The sequence below is a fragment of the Zootoca vivipara genome, chromosome 12 (genome assembly GCF_965207765.1).
Source record: "Zootoca vivipara chromosome 12, rZooViv2.hap1.1, whole genome shotgun sequence".
Classification (NCBI taxonomy): domain Eukaryota; kingdom Metazoa; phylum Chordata; class Lepidosauria; order Squamata; family Lacertidae; genus Zootoca; species Zootoca vivipara.
The window spans coordinates 48224854-48246465 of record NC_142595.1 but is presented as its reverse complement, the minus strand read 5'-3'; the positions used below and the strand labels follow the sequence as shown (position 1 = coordinate 48246465).

At 53.9% G+C, this 21612-nt stretch overlaps 1 protein-coding gene across 4 annotated transcripts in view; it reads left to right on the top strand.

Annotated features, from left to right (window-relative positions):
* Positions 1-553: 553 nt before the first annotated feature.
* The window catches only part of ZFHX2 (zinc finger homeobox 2), a 34391-nt gene continuing 13332 nt past the window's right edge, over positions 554-21612 (top strand). Inside the window, exons 1-4 of one of the 4 annotated variants that reach the window (XM_060281851.2) lie at positions 554-1017; positions 15410-17928; positions 18904-19373; positions 19711-19942. In XM_060281851.2, coding sequence (XP_060137834.2) covers positions 15465-17928; positions 18904-19373; positions 19711-19942 — 3166 coding nt within the window. In that variant the 5' untranslated portion in view covers positions 554-1017; positions 15410-15464. Of the gene's footprint in view, positions 1018-15409; positions 17929-18873; positions 19374-19710; positions 20012-21612 lie in introns of all 4 variants that reach the window. The other 3 variants (XM_060281848.2, XM_088656244.1, XM_088656243.1) reach the window with 3 other exon arrangements.

The window sequence follows — 21612 nt, the reverse complement described above, 5'->3', positions numbered from 1 at the left end:
AAATAAACTTCTTCACACAGCAGATGGTTAGCCGGTGGAACTCCCTCCCACAGGAGGCAGTGATGGCCAGCGACTTGAATGGTTTCAAAAGAGGATTGGACAAATTCATGGAGGAGGAGAGGGGTGTCGATGTGGCTACTAGCCACAAAGGCTGTGCTCTGGGAGCAATACCAGGCACGGGAAACCTCAGAAGGGGAAAGGGCCCTTGTGTTCGGATCCTGGCCGGCCAGTGCGGAGAACAGGATGCTGCAGTAGATGGGTCCTTGCGGCCTGATCTGACGGGACTCCTTTTCCATTCACTCTGCCCTACATTGGCCTGCCTGACCTACCTCGCAGGGTTGTTGTACGGAACGCAACAAAGCTGCGAAGAAGCCTTGTCCTGGAAAGGCACAAAGGCAATCAGAGCAGCCAGTGAGAGCCGAGCGAGAGGACGATGACGCCGGCGGCTGCTCGAGCCTTGACCTTGCCGGCTCCGGAGGCGGGGGGACTACATTTCCCATGATGCTCGGCTGCACCTGCCGGCTGGCTCCTCCCCTCCCGTGCGTGGCTCTGTGTATATGTGTGTGTGTGTGCTTGCGTGTAGATGTGTGTGTGGCTGCGGGGAGGCGGGGGGCGAGCGCAGGGCTGAATTGATTATTCCATTGTGTTGGAAGGCAGCCGCCAGGTCCGCGGAGCGAGGGAACGAGGCAGGCGGGGAGGCGGACGAGTGTAAATCAATGGGGAAGCCCCGGCGCGGCGAACCCCATCGATTTTTGCCTGCCTGAGCCGGAGCGAGGAGGAGAGGCGCCGAGGAGAGAGCGAGCAAGCAGCTAGCCAAGCCGGCCGGCCAGGCAGCCAGACGGAGCCGCGCTGACAACTGCGCCGAGGGAGAGCCCTGCCTCGCCTGCGCGCCCCCCTTCCCCCCGATCCAGCCGTGCCGCCCCCCTCCCCGCCTGCCTGCCTGCCTGCCCGCCACCCCACCCCGGCGGCCGAGAGCGTCAGCGGCGCCTGCTGGTCCCCCTCTCTTCCCGCGGAGGTGTAAGTGGCATCGATTTCCTATCCCTCGCTCCGAGCCAGCGAGCGCGTAAGCGGGGAGAGAGGCGAGCCGAGAAGGCGGGCGGGCGGGAGGATCGGGGAAGGGGAGAAGGCGAAGGAGAAGGAGGAGGAGGAGGAGGAGAGGAGCAGCGGCAGCAGCAGCAGGAGGGAGGAGGAGGAAGCAGCGCGGCGCGCCGGAGCGCCAAAGGGGGCAGCAGCAGCGGCAGAGGCAGCCGCCCGGAGGCGGGGATGGAGAGGGGCTGCCGGGCTGGAGCGCGCCGGGCTGGCCGGCCGGAGGAAGGAGGGCAGGAAGGAAGGGCGCCGCCGGGGCTGAGCGAGGCGCAGGGCCGGGCCGGGGATGGAGCGCGGAAGGCGGCGGAGGAGACGCAGGGCGAGGCGGGCAGGAGGGATGATGGAGAGAAGGAGGGGGGGACGGACGGCGGAACAATGTGCGGGCGGAGAAGGCGGAAGGGAGAGCCGGGTGGGCGAAGCCCCGGCGGAGGTGGGGAGCGAGGCGGCTCGGGAGCAGGAAGGGGACCCGGGCTGGGGAGAAGAGTTTGGCGCGAGGGGTCCCCGGGATGGAGAGGTAGCCTGGCCGGGGAATGGGACATGTAGGAATGGCAAGCCGGGCAAAGCGGAGGCGCTGGCGGAGAGGTGAGGGGGCTGCCGGCGAGGGGGCCAGTTTCTGAATGTGACAGCGGAATGGGGGGGAGAGAGAGGGGAGGAGGAGGCTGGGCGCGCTCCCGCGTCCCCTTCTTGTTCGGAGTCTTAATCCTGCCTTCTCCCCAATAAAGGGCTCCCTCCCCAACACTGAAGCGATTTTGGGGGGGCAGTGAGGAAGAAGTGGCATTTTGAAGTGGGGATGGGGATAAAGGGACGGTGTATTTCCTCCCCTCCCCCGCCAAAAAAGCAGGGGTGTGTGTGGGGGGATGTCTTCCACCAGCGTTCCCAAATCGCCACCATCTCAGGGCGGGGGAGTTATTAAGAGTCCCCTTTCCTCTTTTGGGACCCCCCCCCCAACACTTCTTTCCGTTCACCCACCCACCTTCCTTTTCCTCAAGGCCACCTTTTCCTCTCTGTCTGTCTCTCTCTTCCCTTCTTCCTTGCCACACTTTCTTCTCCTCCTCCTCCTACCCATTCCTCTCCCTCTCAAAGGAGACGATTGCATCTCCCCTCCCTCCCTCCCCTGAGCCTTCCATTCATCACACATCCCTTTCTCCGATTATTGTCTTCCTCTCCCTCCTTCTCTCCTTCGCCAGCCTCCCTCCATCCCCTTCCCTTCTACCACCCTCCTTTCTCTGCCATCTCCCGGCTCCTTCCACCTGTCCCATCCAGCGCCATAAAACACCCTTGGGTGCACAGCGACCCCCACCCACCCCGTAGTCGTCCCTCCCTCCCTCTCCTCCTTCCCCTCCATCCTTCTCCCCCTTGCTTGGCCTTCTGACCCCTCGGCTCGGATCCGTCCCTTCTCCCCGTGTCCCTGGCTCAGACCTCTGACAGGAGTGATGGAAGGACCCGCGAAGGCCGCCTGGCAGAGGTGTGCAAGCCGGGAGTGTATTTGGGCAGCTCATATTTTCCAGCCAGCGACAGATTGTCGACACGACGCTCCGTTAGCAACTCATTTAATTGATTTTACAATCTTTCTTCCTTCCCTGCCTCCCTCGCCTCCTGCCTTCGCTCGCTCTGTGTCGCTTAGTGCTACCTCGCTTCCCCCTATCTATCTCTCCTCCCCCCCCCCGCAACTGTCTCTGAATTTTGTCTTTTATGGGATGGGCATTTGAAACAGGAACATAAAGTTAAAAGCAGGATTCATTCGGGCTGCCAATTGTTGGACCAGAACTCCTGGGTTCTCCAGAAGTGGGGGAGCGGGAGTTACAAAGAGCAATAATAGGCGATGTGCCCTTATTTCTCCAAAGGGGTTACCATGGATTAAAATGTCTGGAAGGAACCAGGCCATCTCCCTGCACCCGTCCGCCCCACCTATCAGTTCCAACACATATTTTGCGTGTTTCTGTTCTGTATATGTGCATTTGAGTTCAGGATTTAATGCTGCGATCTCTGATCTGGTTCCCTCCCCCTCTCCATCCCATAAATAGGGGGGGGCACTCAGTGGCGAGCAAAATGCACTTTGCCCATGTTCAGAGGCACCCTGGTCTTTGCTTTCAGCAGCAGTGTTCCATATATGCTGGTCCTGGTGTCTGGTGGCATTAAGGTTGCAATCCTAGCTCCCACTTACCTGGGAATAAGCACCCTTCAATTCAGGAGGAATTACTTCTTCGCAAGACATATGTCAGGGTTGTCCTCGTGGGTTTTCCTCCTCCTATGTTTTCGTGGCTGTTTTGTCGAGTGCTTTTAAGAAAGTGCACAAAAGTGCTTTATGGTTCGTCAGTCCTGTTTGCCCTTATGACATCCCTATGTGATGGGTCGCTGCTATTCCCATTTTGTAGATGGGGAGACTGAGGCTTGAGAGAGTGAGTGACTTGCTCAGAGTGACATGAGCTGAGAGGCCGCTTCTTAGGTTCCCCAAGGTCCAAGTTCGCCAGAAATTAATTTGCAGTGTGTCTTTGTGGTCCAGTGTGATTTTAAAACCAAGTCTCTTGATTTGAATGCTCCAGGCAGATTTTAAATTCTAGTTACTGTAAGTCTTGGGACGGGAGCAAGATGTGTAAATATGTGTGTGTGTGTGTGTGTGTGTTTGTGTGTGTGTGTGTGTGTGTTTGTGTGTATTGGTTTTGTTGAGATAACATGGATCTTGCCGCTTTATTGATAAGCATTTTTCAGAGTTGGATTTTGTAAGTGACATTTGCACATGTTTGGAATCCCAAAAGGGTTTTGAAACGTTTGCCAAGTTTTCTAAACGGTGTGAAATTTCATTTCCGCTCTCGATTCATGCCTCCCCACCACCACCTCAGTCTATGTTTTTTGAATGCTCCCTGATTTCTGAAAGTCATTCAAGGGATTTCAGCTGTTGTGATACTGGCATGTTGGACGCACAAATAGGCAGGACTCAATGGGGTTGTGCTTTGGGAAAGAAATCTGTGCTGAGGTGTGTATGTGTGTTTGTATAGGTGTGTATATTATATTAACACACACCAAGCAGCTTCTTGCCCTGTGGATCCCTCCTCCCACTTTGTGTCCCTGGTTCTGTGTTTGAAACATGACTCGTTCAGGATCATCACCTGCCCACAAGCCGTTCCGAGTTTTATTTCTTTCTTTCATTTGCAAGAGCACAATTTGCATACGTTCCACAGCGGCATGCCAGGGTGGGGTTAGAGGTGACCACGACTGCCGGGGGAACGGCAGGCAACGCACACCGCAAAATTTAAAAAAAGATAAAACAAAATACTGTAAAGCCATTCGGCTCGCGCTGCCAAGCCCTTTCAAAGCCGCAACCCGAGAAAAAAACGATTCCCTTCCTCCCAACCCGCAAAAAAATGGAAAACACAGCCAAGCCACACTTCGGTCTGGCAAACTGTGTGCGAGTCCCCCCCCCTTGCCCCCGCTGAGGAAACAGCGAACAGGTTGTGCAAAAGCTGGCCTGTGTCAGAAACGGTTTGCTTCGAACGCTAGATGTGTCAGGGCTCAAGTGTGCTGCCATTTGTAATTGATAGTGGGCTTCTGTTTTGCGTTTACAATGGACTTAAAAAAAAAAACCACTTCTTACAACAAGCCTGCGAGGCGGGCCCCTCACATTCCTGCTTTTCATTTGAGGTCTCTGGGCAGGGCTGAGGCCTGGAACCCGGCCTCTCGCTTCCCCCTTTTCGCTGCCTTGGCTCTCCAAAGCTTCTCAAAGCCCCATCTCAGTTCCTAAAAGGCTCGTGGGCTGGCTCAAGCCGTCTGGCAGAGGGCAGAGTGTTGGTTCTCCACACACCCTTATCTTCTCTCATCTCTCGCCCCGAAAGATTTCCCAGCGGGTTTGGCCTACATTTCGGCAAGCTAATAAACAAAACGAGGCACTCTGCATGTGGCCAGAGGCTCTCTCTCTCTCTCTCTCTCTCTCTTGTAAAAAATAAATAAATCATTACATGCTCCATTGAAGGATTCGTTCTGAGGCTGACTTGGATGAAGCCCCAGGAATGGTTAAAATCCCACACTAGTCAATAAATCAATCCCATGCAGACACCACACAAACTACCAGCGAGGCCGACTCTGTCACACAGTGCATAATTAACTGACGGAAGCTCGTCGCTTGCGGTGCAGTGCACGGTCGCAGGCTCCGATTCCTTTAAAAGGGGATTAGACTAATTCACAGGGGAGAGGGCGTGCGGTTTCTTCTTGCCACCCCAGATGAATTGAACCTCCATATATAGAGGCAGCCTACCTAGGAATTACCAGAATCTGGGGTCAAACAATGCGAGAAGGTTGGTGCTGTCGTGCCTGGGAATCCCCCGTTACCCGGCTGCTCAGATTAGATGGCCGTTTGGTTCCAGGGAAATGACACCTCGAGTGCCTCTGTAGAACCAAATAGTTGTGCCGGGTTTGCGCGCAGCGAGCATGCACCTCGCCCCACAAAATGGCAGCGCAGCGAGCCTCCAGCTAAATGGAAGGAACAGGCAGAGCTCGGTTCTGCCATTAAAGATCTGGTGGTAGAACCAATTGCCCAGGCCGTTGCACGTGGCACGAAATCTGGAGCTGGGGGTCATGTCACTAGCCCTCAAGAGCCCACAGGATCAGATAGTTCAAAAGCACACAATACACGTTATTCTTTTATAAAAGATGCCGTTGGCGCCTTTAGACACCTGCGAGGGGGATGTGGAAGAGGAGACGAAAAGTAGGAGTTAATCAAGGACACATCGTGGGCATGCATCTAGATCTTGGTAATCTCTGCAATCTCTCTTTCCCCCCAGAGAATCCTGGGAACCGTTTTTTTGTTCAGGGTGCTGGGAATTGTAGTTCTGGGAGAGGAAAACTACAGTTGCCAGGATTCATTGCAAGACCTCATGTGCTTTAAACCTGGAATAGGCAAACTTGGTCCTCCAGATGTTTTGGGACTACAACTCCCATCATTCCCAGCTAACAGGACCAGTGGTCAGGGATGATGGGAGTTGTAGTCCCAAAACATCTGGAGGGCCGAGTTTGCCTATGCCTGCTTTAAACAAATGTTGGCCTTGGATCATGTATGCAGCATTAGTGCACATGGCAGCCAGCCGCACCATGCACATGCTCAGAGTTTGTCTTGTGAGATTGTTTCACCGCGATTATTAAATTTTTTTTTTGCAACTCCACCCATGGTTGCAGTAGCATAGATGGGCTGTAGGTAGGTAGAAGGAAGTGTAGTCCCCTGGGCATAGAGACTTGAATTTCCATGGCTCTGTGGCCTAAGTCTAGTCACTCATCCTTCAGAACAGTTTCCCTCACCCTTAGGATACGATTCCGGTAATGCAAACTTTGCCCCTCAGCTGTACAATCTGCCAGGGCCACTCAGTTCTTAGGAGGGCATCTCGACTCAAACCACAAGCCTCAAATTCCTCCAGCGCCCAGCTTAACATTGAGGTAAACATTCCGCCGAATTGTACCAAAACAGTCTTGCGGCTAGTTCAGCATGCATATAAGTTGTAGTGCAATGTGTGACGACTCTCTTTCAAAAATCGCAAGCCAAGTTGCTAGTCCTTATTGATCCGAAACCCGGCTTCTTTAATGATTGTATCGGAAGTTGGAAGGGGACGCCTGCCTGAAATGGCTTTCTAGTGTGGGGTGTCCAGCGTCACCCTTGGGCTTTGCTAGCAGGAATAAGCTATGCAAATATATGCAAATGGATGTGTGACTTATGATGTGGAGCTCAGAAAAGGTTCCTTTTAGCGCCACGTTAAGTTTTGCTTTAAACAGTAGTGGAAGTCTGATATTTTGCCTACCCTGTACAGTTCTAGCTTTGGGTACCTGCTGTTACTGGGCTATAGGTCAGGTGTTGTTGCTGCTGCCAATTTCCAGGCAGGTGCTCACGATGCGAGGAAGCGGTGTCCCTGCATGTCCCACAATCCTCTGCGACGCAGCAAAGCACTCTGGGAGATGGACTCTTGCTTCTGCAGGGATCCGGCCGTCCGTGCTGGAAGCTGCAGGGAACGTGGACTCGCACTCGTGACTCTTGGCGCAAGAAGTCCCTTGACATCGTGCCACCCTAGGGGTCTGCCTCGTCTTACCTGTGCTCTCGTTCTAGCCTGTCCACACCTGCGCAGCCCCAGGGCAGGCCTCTGCAATGTGTAGGGGGAAAGCTCTCTCAGGTTACACTGCTCTTTTAAAGGGGTTTCTGCATAATGTGGTTTTGAGGACGTGTTCTCGTGGGGCGGGGTGCGGGAAGGAGCAGAAAGGGAAGTCTGCCCACACCTGGCCACTGCCCCGGGGGAGGCTGGGATAGCTCAGTCCTCCCAAGGCAGACACGTAAAAGCTTGCAAGCAACTCTTTCATTCCGAGTGCTATATATTCGTTGCATGGCGCCACCAAGGCACGCGAGGGGTGCCAAACCTCTGGCCCCGGGTCCTGAATGTGGCCCTCCAAGCTTAAAGCAATGTATTCCATTTGTTGCTCCACCCACTTTTGCCCTGGCCCCGCCCACCGCTGGCATCTGGGGCCCCCAGGGAAGACAGTCCCCAGAAGGGAATGTGGCCCTCAGGCGAAAAACAGTTTCCCAGCTCTAATGCAGGGGAACAGAACCAGAGGGAGGGAAGAGATGGTCCCTGCCCGGGAGGAGCTTACAAAACATGAAGATGTGCATTTAAAAAAACTTCTCCTCCAGGAAGTGCTTCAGGATAGGTAGAGCATGAAGCTAGCTCAGCACCACCCCCTCCCATGTCTCTCTTTCTCCCCTCTTTCTGGAGATGATGGGATCCCAGGCCCACACTGCATCCCCACTGCCATAATTTCCTTGTGATGTTGTGCAATTGTCTTTGAAGACCCGGATGCCCTTGGAGAGAGAGAGAGGACACATGAATGTGCTCACAAGCACATTTCCCTGCCTCTCGCACTCAACACACACTGAAATGAGATTTCACAAGCATGTAAAAACTCAGCAAAATCTCGCGATTCAAATGCACCCACTTTAAAAAAAACACAACTTGGAACATTTTTCAAAGGGCAGTAGTTCAACTTTAATATTTTTATTTGAAAACAAACCTACAACCTCCAAAAGCCAACCACGAAACCTTTACATCTTATTGAATTCTTGAGGCAGCCGTGATCAACTCATCTTGATCGTATTTACACTTTTGACTTTTCTCTCCCCCCCCCTGGCCCCTCCCCTTCGCCCAACTGGATCCCTAATCAGAAAGAATCTCATTTGGGTTTTGGGATTGAAAGAAACCCACATTGTGAAACTTTTGAGACACACATATAACACACCAATTGGCCCCCAGGCCTGATGCACATTTGTGCAAGTTGGGGTTTTGATGGGACAGCTAACCTAATTCTATCATCCTGACTCTCAGATTAATTTATGCACCAGTCATTGCTGAAAAGCATATATTTGCATACACCAATTTAGAAGGGGTGTGCGTGGGCGCCTTTCAGCTGCCCCCTCCTCCTCCTCCGTCCCCCCCCTTCCCAGATTGGAGAGTGCCAAAAAAGAAAACACACACACAAAACAACCCAGGGTGCCTCTTGCTAAACATTGTATGCAAATCACATACAAATGAAGCCCTAAGTGCGTTGCAGGATTAAACAAAAGCAGGGAGAGGAGGCACATTAGTCTGTATATTTGCACAGCGCCCCCCCTCTCCCCTTTTGCCCTTTACAGGAAAGAGAGTCGGTGGGGGGAATCAGGCTCCCCCCCCACCTTTTTACAAAAGCAGCTCCCCTCCAGACCACGCTGGAAATCTGTTGTCAAAACCAACCGTAACCTTCTCTTCACCCCCCCCCACCGCACCCTCCTTTTCTTCCTTTCCTCTCCTGGATGTTAACACGACTCTCATCAACCAGTTTAGCAAATATTTGATGATGGGGAGCTGGAGAAGAGAAGAGGAAGGGGGGGCGCGCGGCAGATTTGATAAGAGGAAGGCGCTGGGGGGAATTATTTGGGGGGGGCGGTTTACAGATTGGGGCTTGAAGGGCATTAGCCCAAGCTTTGGTGGGGGGGGGTGGAGAGGGAGGGAGGGAGGGAGGGAGGGGAGAGGAGATCCGCCAGCGCCTCCCCTCCCCGCTGCGCAGGGTAATTTAAAGCGCTGCCTGTCACTGTGCTTCTCGTTTTATTGACTCTGGCTGCCTCCCCTGTCACCCCTAGACATTAATCTCCCCGTTAATCGCCCTGCGCGGAGCCCCTCCCCCCTATGCGCCCGCAGATCCCCTCCCGCCTCTTCTATGGGGGAGAGAGACCCCCCCCAACAACCCCCTCTCCGCCTCCTCTTCTTCCCCCTTTCATTTTTTCCATGGCCTGCCTTGCCTTCTCCTAATATATACGGTATGGATGCAAACATCATCAGCCCCCCCCCCCCAATATCCCCTTTCTCCTCCATGAATTTATTCTTCATTGGGTGTTCATCCCTCTTTCCCTCTTTCTTCCCCCTCCATCTCTGCACTTTCTCTTTCTCTCTCTCTATCCCACCCCCACCCCCCAAGCCAAATCCTTCCCCATCCCCTCCCTCTCCCTGGGTCCCTGTCGGCCCTTTTCATCTCCTCCATTTCTCTCTCTCTCTCTCTCTCTCTCTCTCTCTCTCTCTCTCTCTCTCTCTCTCTCTCTCTCTCTCTCTGCTGCCTTCTTCTCTCCTCTCCCTCCCTCACCTGTCACGCTTTGTCCTTTGCATTCCCTCCACTTCATCATGCCGGGGTTGACCCCCCCCCAAAAAACACCCTTCCACTATCTCTCCCCCCTCCTCCAATCTCACTTTGGCCGTGGCCTCTGTTACCTGGATGCAAGACCCACTGACCCAAGGAAATACATTCCTTCTTAGGATTGGGGCCTGCACCTCTCTCTATACTGGGCATTTTCCTTCTCCGTTCTGCCTCCTCCAATCCCCCCCCCTATTCACTCCCATTCTCTCTCTCTCCCTTTCTCATTCCTATTCCATTCTCTACATCACGCCTCCTGCAATCTCATATCTCATTTTTCTTCCTCCTTTTTTCTTCCTTTCTTCCCATTCTCTCTCTCTCTCTCTCTTTCATCCCTCCTTTTCTCTCTCTGTTCTCTCCCCCCCCACACAATGCAATCCCCAACCAACCAACCAACTCACCCCCCCTCCCCACCAAATGCCTTTGTGTCTCTGGCTCCCTCATAATAAATATGCAGCAGCCGCCTAATTATGTCTCCCGCCTCCTTTTCTCCTTAATGAGACAATTTGCATTGACTAACCACCCTCTGAAGGGGGAGGGGGAAGAGAAAAGGCATGGGGGGGGAGAGAGAGAAGAGAGGAAGGGCGCAAGAAAGCACATTTCCTCTCTTTCGACCCCCCTCCCTCACCACCAATCCTCCCTTCCTCCATTACAAGCAGAGGAATGAACAGAAAATATTAAAAAGTTAACAGGGTGTCTATACTCCTGGGACACAAAGATAATAATGTTAAAGGGCTGAGGTGGGCGGACGAACGGGGGGGGGGAAGGCTTGTGTGTGGAGGACAGACAGGAGGTAGAAGAGGAGAAGCTGGTTGTGTGGCAACCGGGGAGGCAGATGTGGGCACATGCAAAAGGCCTTGGGTTCAGGTAGGGCAAAACATGGCTCCGGCCCAAAACCTTGCCAAGCTGCTGCCAGCCAGAGTGGACAATATTGAGCTTGATGGACTAGGAGTGTCCCCACGCGAAGGGATTTTGGGGGTGGGCGTGTGTTGGGTTGTGCGGCTGGTTCTTTGCCCCCCCAACTCTGTTTCCACGCCACGTCGAAACCGGTTTGAAGCCTGTTTGGTTGCCATGGCTCCCACTACTGATACGGAGGGTGATATTTGTGGTGGGCGGGCGGGGGTGTGTGTGAAGGAATATCTCCTCTCCTTGCCCGCGCCCCTCAAATTATCTTCAACTCCCAGCATCCTCTGGGGGAGGCCATGCCAGCCCACACATAATTTGGCTGGGGCTGCCGACCCGTGAAAAGTCAAATGGGGGGGGGGGTAGGGATTATCAAGAGGGAATATCCCAAGTTTCATTTCCCTGAGGGGCACACGCCCCCCCCCCAAATTTACAGCGACCCACAATTATTTATAAAAATCATTCATATAACAGCCTCTCAGGGGGGTATATAGCAAACATTTAAAAAAACAAAACCCACAACCATGGCAAATGTTGGGATCGTCTCGTAGTCTAGTTCTGGCCCCTCTGAGGTTGAGTCAGAACTCTAATAATCCCTAACCATTGCTCATGCTGGCTGGGGCATGCAAAAGTTGGGTGTGCGACATCACTCAGAGGCACACATGTTCCCCCACCTCTGATCTTGGTTCGCTTGGATTCACTATTGGGGGGGGGGAGCTGTGAAACTCTTGCGTGGAAACTCTCCTGCCTTGTCATGGTTGGGTGGCAGAACGTTCGCTTAAGGGAGATTTTAGAGCTGGCTAAATGGATGAGTCATGTCGGTTTTTTGGCCAAAGGGTTGGCAGGACAGGTATGTCAAGTTCACAGGAGTTGGCAGGGCTGAGGTTCACGGCAAACAGGAACGGCTTTTACACAGAAAGCCCCACCGATCTGTGGAACGCTATGCTGCAGGATATCGCGGTTGCAGCGGCCGTTTTCTGCCTCCACCAAAGGAATGGCAAATCTGCGAAGGACGGGTTGGCTGTTGACGCCTGCTAAGTCCTAACTCCTGGAAGAGCCTCTGTGCTCCCAAGTGTGGGCCCTTGCCCCTCTGAGCTATAGAATCATAGTTTGGAAGGGTGGCGGACATTTGAGCTAGTAGAACCTTTCTGGGAAGGGATATTTGCTGAAATAAGTAACATTACAAGTCAGCGCGTTCTGTGTAATCTGTGTTGCGGTTTATTAACAATTATTAAAGAAGACCAGCTTGCTTTATTCTGTAAGGTGGGGGTGGGGGCAGAGAGAAAGAGATAAGTGGATTGACAAGTACAGTAGACAAGTGGGTGGTATCTAGGCTTGAAGTGTTGCGACTGAAGGAAATGGAAACAAAAATCTTCTCCCAAGATCCTGCATTCAGAAAACAGCATTTGTTTGTTCGTTTCAGCTTTTGGCTGAAGAAGTTTTTACGCCTCTGGTTTTTTGACTGCTGCCCAGAATATATTAGAATGTCACGTCGAATTGCTTTTTGGGGGAGAAACTGAAATGAGGATACAGTGGAACCTCGGTTTATGAACACCTCGGTTTATGAATTTTCGGTTTATGAACGCCGCGGACCCATCTGGAACGGATTAATTCATTTTCCATTACTTTCAATGGGAAAGTTCGCTTCAGTTTATGAACGCTTCAGTTTATGAACAGACTTTCGGACCCAATTACACCCATGCTTCAGTTTATGAACGCTTCAGTTTAAGTACTCCGCGGACCCGTCTGGAACGGATTAATCCACTTTCCATTACTTTCAATGGGAAAGTTCGCTTCAGTTTATGAACGCTTCAGTTTATGAACAGACTTCCGGAACCAATTGTGTTCATAAACCGAGGTACCACTGTATTGGCAATGTGTGATGGAGGAAGGTGCTTAAAATGTACAGCAAACGCACTCGTGTTAAGTGAGTAGACCTGCGGATGGACTTGGGGCGAGGGTGGAGTTCGAGTGCTGCGGTTTGCCCTTCCTGACAGGCTCTGGGCCCACACCTGCGCGTGCTGCCGTCTGGCCTGGGGGGATTTGTAGATAGGTGTGCGTACGCGTGCCCTTAATTTCAAATTTAAAGCTTTTCTTGAAAGCCCGCCCTCTCTAGGGGACCCAGGTGGCGCTGTGGGTTAAACCACTGAGCCTAGGGCTTGCTGATCAGAAGGTCAGCGGTTCAAATCCCTGTGACGGGGTGAGCTCCCGTTGCTTGGTCCCAGCTCCTGCCAACCTAGCAGTTCGAAAGCACGTCAAAATGCAAGTAGATAAATAGGAACCGCTATAGCGGGAAGGTAAACGGCGTTTCCGTGTGCTGCTCTGGTTCGCCAGAAGCGGCTTTGTCATGCTGGCCACATGACCTGGAAGCTATACGCCAGCTCCCTCGGCCAATAATGCAAGATGAGCGCGCAACCCCAGAGCCGGTCACGACTGGACCTAATGGTCAGGGGTCCCTTTACCTTTACCTCTCAGCAGTGAGGAACTGGGAAGGGTGGGGTATAAATAATAATAATAATAATAATAATAATAATAATAATAATAATAATTATTATTATTATTCAGATGCAGCGCTCTGCATACAGTGTTAGAAACTGAGATATGGAAGCTAGGAGCTAAATGGCGCCTTAAACCCAGGTTATGGACGCAACAACGGAACGTCTAGGTGTGCTTTTTTTTTAATAACAAGAATACAATGCTGAAAATGAACGACTTGCACCTAAAATATTAGGTGCAGTTTTCACGTGATCTAGTCCTCCCCCTACCCACCCCTAATATTCTTAGGGGGGGTGTCTCTTCTCCAGTCTTCAGAGAGTGGCTGGAAGTGGGGAGGCAGAAAAAGGTCCTCCTTTCCTTCCACTCTGCAGTTTTCATCTGAAATCTTAGGCGCGGTACTGCAACCAGAGCTCAGAAGCTAATGAGATTCCCCGTCGCAAAATGCGCCTAGAACAACGGGACTTTCAAGCACTACTTACCGGCTGACCTGAGTTGCCAGGGAGGTGGAAGGATGAGGCGTTCATCTGAATGTGGGAGGAAATGGAAACTGCAAGTGGGGCTGGGCAGTTGCCAGGAGAACCTATTCGGTGGCTCTGATGGGTTGAGCAGAGAATGTGGGGATGGGTGCATTTGCCTAGTGCTTGTACGCTGCAGAATGGAAGGATTTCTGTTTTTCCTTGCCCCCCCTCCCCCACTTTTATCAGCTGCTGGCATGCTAAGCTATTCATTTGCATTGCAAATCCTTCCCCAGCCCAGATCGATAAGAGGCGCCTTTTGCCCTTTCCCCCTTTCCAGTAGCCGGGCTGTTTGCCCAGAGTCCTCATGTTTTCGCAATTGCCCTTCCAGGAGTCCCTGACCCCACCCCCCCACACACCTCCACCCTGCCATGACCAGCTCTCCTCTCCCCATATTGGGAGCTGATTTAACAGGAGAACGGACATAGCTAGACAACATGCAGCTTGAATAAGTAAAGTTCCCATTGAATATTTCTGGCCTTTCTCGAAGCTGGGACCTTTTGCACATAAAAGAAGGCACTACGTATATCCCTGAGCTAGGAGTATAAGAACTACCTTATATCTCAATAAGCCTACCCCTGGCCTGCAATGGCTCTCCACGAAAAGAGTATTTCCTGTCCTCTGCTGATCCTTCCAAACTGGAGGGGCCCTGAAATTGAACCTGGGGCCTTCTACAAGCATAGCATGTGCTCCACCACGGAGCACATAGAGTTTGATTGGCAGTGACCCCAAGACATCCCATGATATTACAGTCACCAGCGAGAGAGCAGTATGTGCGAATGCTCCCCCAGAGTACTGTATAATTTGGGGGCCAAAGCAGTGGAACCTGTTTCAGGTATTTGCACAATCACTTTCCCCATCCAGAAGCGGGATAGGATGGCGATGAGGAAGAGGATGGTGGCGGACGCAAGCAAGGCCTGTCTAGGAAAGGGATGTAGCTCTGTGGTAGAGTATCTGGATGGCATGGAGAAAGATCCACGTAGGGCTAGGAGAGAACCCTGCCTGAAACAGTGCAGACAACACAGAGCTAAACAGACCACTGGTCTGACTCTGTACAGTCGTACCTTGGATCTCAAACACCTTGGCTCCCGAACAAATTGGCTCCCAAACGATCGAAACCCAGAAGTGAATGTTCCGGTTTTCAAACGTTCTTTTGGAAGCCAAATGTTTGATGGGGCTTTGGATTGGCTGAAGGAGCTTCCTGCAGCCAATCCGAAGCCGTGCTTTGGTTTTCAATTGTTTTGGAAATTCCGTTCGACTGTATAAGGAAGCTTCGTATGTTCCTACTCAATTATGCTAAAGTCACTTTAGATGAAGCAGCCTTCCACACCATATATTTAAGCAGTATCATTTTGCTTTAGGCAGCCTTGGCTTCCCCCAAAGAATTCTGGGAGCTGTAGTCCGTTAAGGGCGCAGATAATTGTTTGGAGACTCTGATTCCCCTCCCAGAGCTACAATTCTCAGAGCGGTTCAACTGTCAATCCTTCTTCACAAGGAACTCTGGGAACTGTAGCTCTTGGGGCACCCTTAAACTACAGCTCCCAGGGTTCTTTGAGAGAAGCCGTGTGTGTTTAAAGTGGTTATGATACTGCGTTTAAACGTGTGGCATAAATGTGGCCTCCGGCTGCTTTGCACACCAAAAGTTGAGGAAGGTCCAACACAGGGTGAATTCAGAATGAGAAACAAGATTTTACACCTGGCTGCCTTTTTTTCTGTTTCCCCTTCAGGGTCTCGGCTCCTGTGCTGAGATGACCCCTCCGCACCCCTCGCGCCCGCACCGCCATGGACGCCCCCTCTAACTCTGCCTCCTCCTCCTCCTCCTGCTCCGCTGCTGCCCCCCCGGCCGACGGGCAGGATGACAGGGCCGCGCCTCGGCCCGCTCAGGACTCTCCTGCCTCTCCAGCCACCAAAGAACCCCCCCTCTCGGACCCTTCCTCCTCTTCCTCCTCTGATGCCCCCTCTCCCAACGACACCATGAGGCCCTGCTCTGGTTCCCAAGCGGAGCTCGGCTCTGCGAAGCTCCCAGCCTCCATCTTGCCCGGGCCTCTCCTCCAAGCCGACTGCGGCCTCGCTACGCCAAACCCACCGCCTTCCCTGCGGGCGGTGCCACCCGGAGAAGATGGGAAGAAGCAAGAAGCAGAAGGCGGCGGAGAGGGGGAAGAGGACGGTGGGCACAAGGCCCCGCTCTTCTTCTCCGCCGAGGGCTCGGCCTATCTCCTCAGCGGTGGCCACGTTCTCTTACCAAAGGGCTCTCTAAGCACCACATCTCCCCAGGTGTCCGTCCTCCACGTCCAGCGCAGTGGAGGCCCAAACCAAGGCTTTACGTCTACTGACCAAATGTCCCAGAATACCTCAGCGCCAGGCGAGTGGACCCCTCACGGCGCCTTCTACAGTTTCCGGCTGGCCAGGCCCCCGCCTCGAACCATGTCTGCCAAAAACGCTCCCCCCACCAAACCCAAAGATGCCCCTGCCGCCGCCCTGGCGGAGGACGAGGAGAACCTCAAAGGGGAAGCCGACCTTGGCCGAGACGGGGAGCTTCCGTCCCCACCCATCTGGCTTTGCCTGATCTGCCGCCTCTCCTTCTGCCGGGGGCGCTCCTTGGCGGCTCACGCCTGTGTAGCCCACGGGGCGCAGCTGAGCCCCGACGAATGCCAGGCCCTGTCTAGAGGGGCTTCTGCCGTGTTCCAAGGCACCATGCTTGGCTTCCTCGAACCAAATAAGCCCACCACCAAGGCAGACCTCAATGTCCGAATGTGTAGCAGATGGGTGAATGTAACGGAGGAGGAGGAGGAGGAAGAAAAGAAAAAGAAGAAGAAGAAGAAGGGGAGCCCAGGAAAACCATGCGAGCCACCAGATGCCAAAGAGTCAAGGGTCGGCGGCAAGCACTGGGCAAAGGGAGGCGCGGAGGAGAAACCAGAAGAAGAAAAGGAGGAGGAGGAGGAGGAGGAGGCAGCAGCAGTGGCGGCCAAAAATCAGAAAGAGGAAGGGAGGCTTCTCCCAGACCAAAGCTCACATGGCCAAAGTCCATCCATGGGTGCAAGCACCCCACTCTCAGAGACACCGCCGAAGAAGGCCAACAGCAACGACGCTGCAGCTAACGTAGGGTTGCCCAAGGAAGACGCCAACGCAGAATTGGCCAACGAAGCCGTTGGGTTGGCCAACGAAGCTTCCAGTGCAGAACTGGCCAGAGACATCGCAGTCGGTGGGACGAACAGCTCCGGGTTGGGCACCAAAGTGAACAACGGCAGCCCAGCCAACACCAACCCGGAGGCCGGTAGGGTAGGGTTGACCCATGACGTTGGCGCAGCTGACTTGGCGCACGGCACCGCCAGTGTTGGGATGGCCAACGAGATGGTGAGCGCCACGTTTGAGGTCAACAACGGGCTGAGCAGTAGCAGCAGCAGCAGCAGCCACAACGGAGGGCACTCGCTTTCCTTTGGGGAAGACTTCACCGCCATGGCCTACTCGGGGTTGACTCTGTCGGGCCACATGTCCTTACTGCACTCGCGCAACTCCTGCAAGACCCTCAAATGCCCCAAGTGCAACTGGCATTACAAGTACCAGCAGACCTTAGATGTCCACATGAAGGAGAAGCACCCCGAGAACAACAGCCACTGCGCTTACTGCAGCTCCGGCGGGCCGCACCCTCGCCTGGCCCGGGGCGAGAGCTACAACTGCGGCTACAAGCCCTACCGCTGCGAGGCCTGCAACTACTCCACCACCACCAAGGGCAACCTCAGCATCCACATGCAGTCTGACAAGCACCTGGCCAACCTGCAGGGCTACCAGGCCACGGGGGGAGGCGGCGGGGGGCCCCCGGTGGCGCCCCCAGTGGCGCCGACCCCGCCATCGCCCGAGGAGAAGGAGTCAAAAGGCAAATCCTCCTGGCAGTGCAAAGTCTGCAGCTACGAAACCAACATCTCCCGCAACTTGCGCATCCACATGACCTCTGAGAAGCACATGCAGAACATGCTCCTGCTCCACCAGGGGCTGCCCCTGGCGTTGCCTGGGCTCCTAGGGCAGGCCCAAGCTGCGCCAGGGGGCAAGGGGCAGCCGGAGCTCTTCCAGTTCTACGGCGCTCAGGCCCTCGGCCACTCGCATCATGCACACCCCCACCACGCTCACACCGCGGGCAGCTCAACCCTGCGGGGGGACAAGCCCATGGAGCAAAGCCAGATCTTGCTCAACGGAGGCTTCCCACACCTCAACGCTGCCGCCGGCAGGAAGATGGCTGCCTTGGGCTCAGGTAAGGGATAGACACCTCCCTTCCCCAATCATTGCCACTGCAGTGGGAGCTCAAGGCTGTGTGGGAGCCTTAATTGATAATGAACAGACTTTCTTGTGTCACTTGTTCTCTCCCTTCCCTTATGGACCACATTCTCACAATACATTGAAAGCCCCGTGAACAGCCATGGCTTCCCACAAAGAATCCTGGGAGCTGTAGTTTGTTAAGGGTTCTGAGAGCTGTTAAGAGACCCCCTCATTCCTTTTGCAGAGCTACACCTCCAAGGGCACTTTGGGGCAGCTCTGGCTGTTTGAAGGGGTATCAAAGAGCTTTAAATGTGTTGTGTGAATGTGGCCACAGTCTCCTACTCCCGTTTTTTGTTTTTGTTCTGTGCAATTTTTCTTTCTGCTCCTTTCTGTTTTGCTCCTCTCACTTGCTGCCTCCCCAGCTTTGTGTGTACAGTGGTGACTTGCTTAACGAATGCCCTGCTTAACAAAATTTCCGCTTAATGAAAGGATTTTTCGAGCGGAGGTTGCCTCGCTAGACGAATGCGTTTTACGAAAAATTCATCTAGCGAATCGCGGTTTCCCATAGGAATGCATTGAAATTCAATTAATGCGTTCCTATGGGCAAAAAAAAATTCAAAAAAATTTCAATGCATTCCTATGGGATTCGCTAGACGAATTTTTCGCTATAAGAAAAGACCCGTGGAACGAATTAATTTCGTCTAGCGAGGCACCACTGTATTGCCATTATGTAGTTTGCGTTTTTCATATTGCATTTTCATGTTGTGAACTTCCTTGAGATCTACGGATGGAGGGTGGCATGCGAATTTAATCAATAGTAATAATAATAATGATGATGATAATAATACCCATTCCTCAGCCCCGAAACCTTTAGCTCCTTCCTTCCTTTTGCCTTGCATGTAATTTTGAAGTGTCTCTCCCCCCCCCTCTCCATCCATAGGCAGTCATTCTGCCGCTCTTCTCCCCACAGCTCCTGCATCGCTGTCTCCGGAGCCCGCCCCACCTTCCCCGCTGCCGCCCCACTCTGCGCCAGACCTGGGGGCTCCCCAAAGGCTGTTCGGGTGCCTGGTGTGCCAAGCCTTCAACACAGACAGCCTGGAGGCGCTCCTGAGGCATGCGTCGGCCCCCCGCTCGCTCCCCGAGGGCGAGTGGAAGGAAGTGTCGGGCGACTTGCACCGCTGCAGGCTCTGCGCCTACGGCACCCAGCTGAAGGCCAACTTCCAGCTGCACCTCAAGACCGACAAGCACGCCCTCAAGTACCAGCTGGCGGCTCACCTGCGCGAAGGAGGCAGCCTCGGGGCCCACATGGGGGCGGAGCTTCCACTCGGCCCGCCCCTCCACCTGCACTGCAACCTCTGCGAATACGAGACCAACAGCAAGGAGAAGATGAGGCTCCACGTGGCGGGGGCCGGCCACCAGGAGGCGCTGCAAGGCTACAAGGTGCCGGGGGGGGTCTAAGGGGAGTGGGCGGGGCTTGTGGATGACACGGGGAGCGGCCTCCCCCCAACTCCCCGCCAAAAATGGGGGCGGAGCTAAGATGGCCCTTTCAGGGCGTTCCTGCTTGGGTGGAGCCAAGCAGAAAGGGGGTGGAGCCACAGGAATGGAAGGGGCTTTAGAGGAATGGAGGGCATGCCATAAGTGAAAGAGGAAAAGGGTAGGAGAGTGAGAAGGGGCAGGTAGGATCTGCCTCTCAGGGGGAGCCACCTGGAAAGTGGAATGGTAGTGGAACAGATCCCATGTCCTTGCTATCTGCAATTCTTTCCTTCTCTCCCGCCAGTTCCTCCTGGAAATGGAGGCCACATCGGCAGCGCCGCCAGGTCCCGAACCTGCCCCGTTCCGCTGTCTCCTTTGCAACACGGATGCCCCGAACCGCCTGGCCATGATCCAGCACCTCCGCTCTCCCCAACACCGTGACTCCCATGGCCAGTGGCGCCTGCAGCTCCTCCAGAACGGAGAAGGCACCCCGGGCCTCGAGAGATACATCTGCTTTGCTCCAGCCAACCCCGCTGGTAATGGCCCTGCAGGTTGGCCATGGCGGGCACCCCGGGCCACCGGAGAGGGTGGCAAACCCGCAGAAGGTGCCAGGCTGCAGATTTGCACTGAATGAAGGGCATAAATGGTGGTTGGTGGGGGAAATAGCAGCAATAGTAGTAGGGGCTGAATTTTGAAGGTTGATAGTTGGAGAGAGAAGAAAAAGCAATTCTTGCAAATGTTCAAAGCGGCAAGACTCTGGGAGCTTTTTTGGGGTGGGGTGGGGGGAGAACTGAAGGTCGGATACCGAATACTCTTTCATTCCTCCATTGTCTGCCCGCATTCTTCTCCCCTTCTCTCTTTCACACCCCCTTTGCTTTGCCACACGTTCCCCTTTTGCTCTGCATTTAATGCATGCCTGTGTCCGCAGATATTCAAGCGAGAAGCTGCTGAATGCTCCATCCTCCTCTTCTTCTTCCACCGCCGCCAACCTCCCTCTCCTTCTCTCCCTCCCCCTCCCCCCCAGCTTCATAATGGATTATGACAGATACTGGGGTGGTTGCCTAGCAACCCGCAGGAAGAATGAAGGAGAGGAGAAATGAGAAAGAGAGATGTAGGGACCGCAGCCGGGCCGGGGGGGGGGGGGAGAGGAAGAGAGGAAAAAGGGAAGAGAGAAAGAAATAGGGAGGAAGGATAGAGATCGCCTTTCCTCCCTTCCTCCCTTCCCTCTAGCTGGTAGCTGCCCTCACCCACCTCCCGGCAGGTGCCCAGGGTGGACCCCACCCCCCAACGTGATGCAAGTTGGCCTCGTTCCCAGCTTCAAATTTATCTTTCAAAACATTGTTGACCCTGCAAATGTTCCCCCTCCCCCTCACACACACACCTGAGAGTGTGCAGAAGTCAACAAGGATCGGCTGCATAAAACGCATTTAAAAAGGGGTGAAGGGGAGCTGTGTTGGTTGTGGGTTGTTAGGGGAGGCTAGTGAGGGGGTCCGGTCCTGAGGGCAGACTCCAAGCTGGAAGATGGGAATTGGGTGGCTATGACTGGGTGATAAAAGTCGTCCTGGATAAGGGAGTCTTTTTTTCTTTCTTTCTTTTTGGAGCAGGGACCCTAGTGGAAGCGAGAGCATAGAATGGGGGTGTCTGGGGTGGGTGTCATATGGGGAGATTTGAGGAGGTTAGCGCAACGCAATAGGAAAAAGCATGCACCGGGAAAGGGGGGGGTTTGCCGGATGAGAACACCCCGCGTTGTGAGAAATGGAGGTCTTAACATCTTGGCGGGTGTATTGAATAGTGTTAATTGAGTTGCCAATGGCAGTGAGGTTGCTACTGCCGGGCGGGAAGGCAAGTCCGTTCGATATTAACGATCCCACTTGGGTTGAGAGTTTAATTAGTCTCTGACGAGGATAAAGTCCTGAATCGTGCGTCACGCCGGCTCTCGCAGCGTCGGCGGCGGAATTCCCTCCTCTCTCGTCTCCCTCTCCCCACCCCACCCCACCCCCAAGTTCCCCACCTTCCAAACTCCCAGGTCAAAGAGGAGGAGCAGGAATATCGGCCAGGCTATCTGGGTGGTGGAGGTCTCCGGAAGTTGGACCACAGCTCCAATCATCCCTGACCGTTGGCCATGCTGGCTGGGGGGTTGGTGGAGTTGGGAGTCCAACAGCACCTGGAAAGCCCACCCCCACCCCAATTCACTTCTCCCTCCACC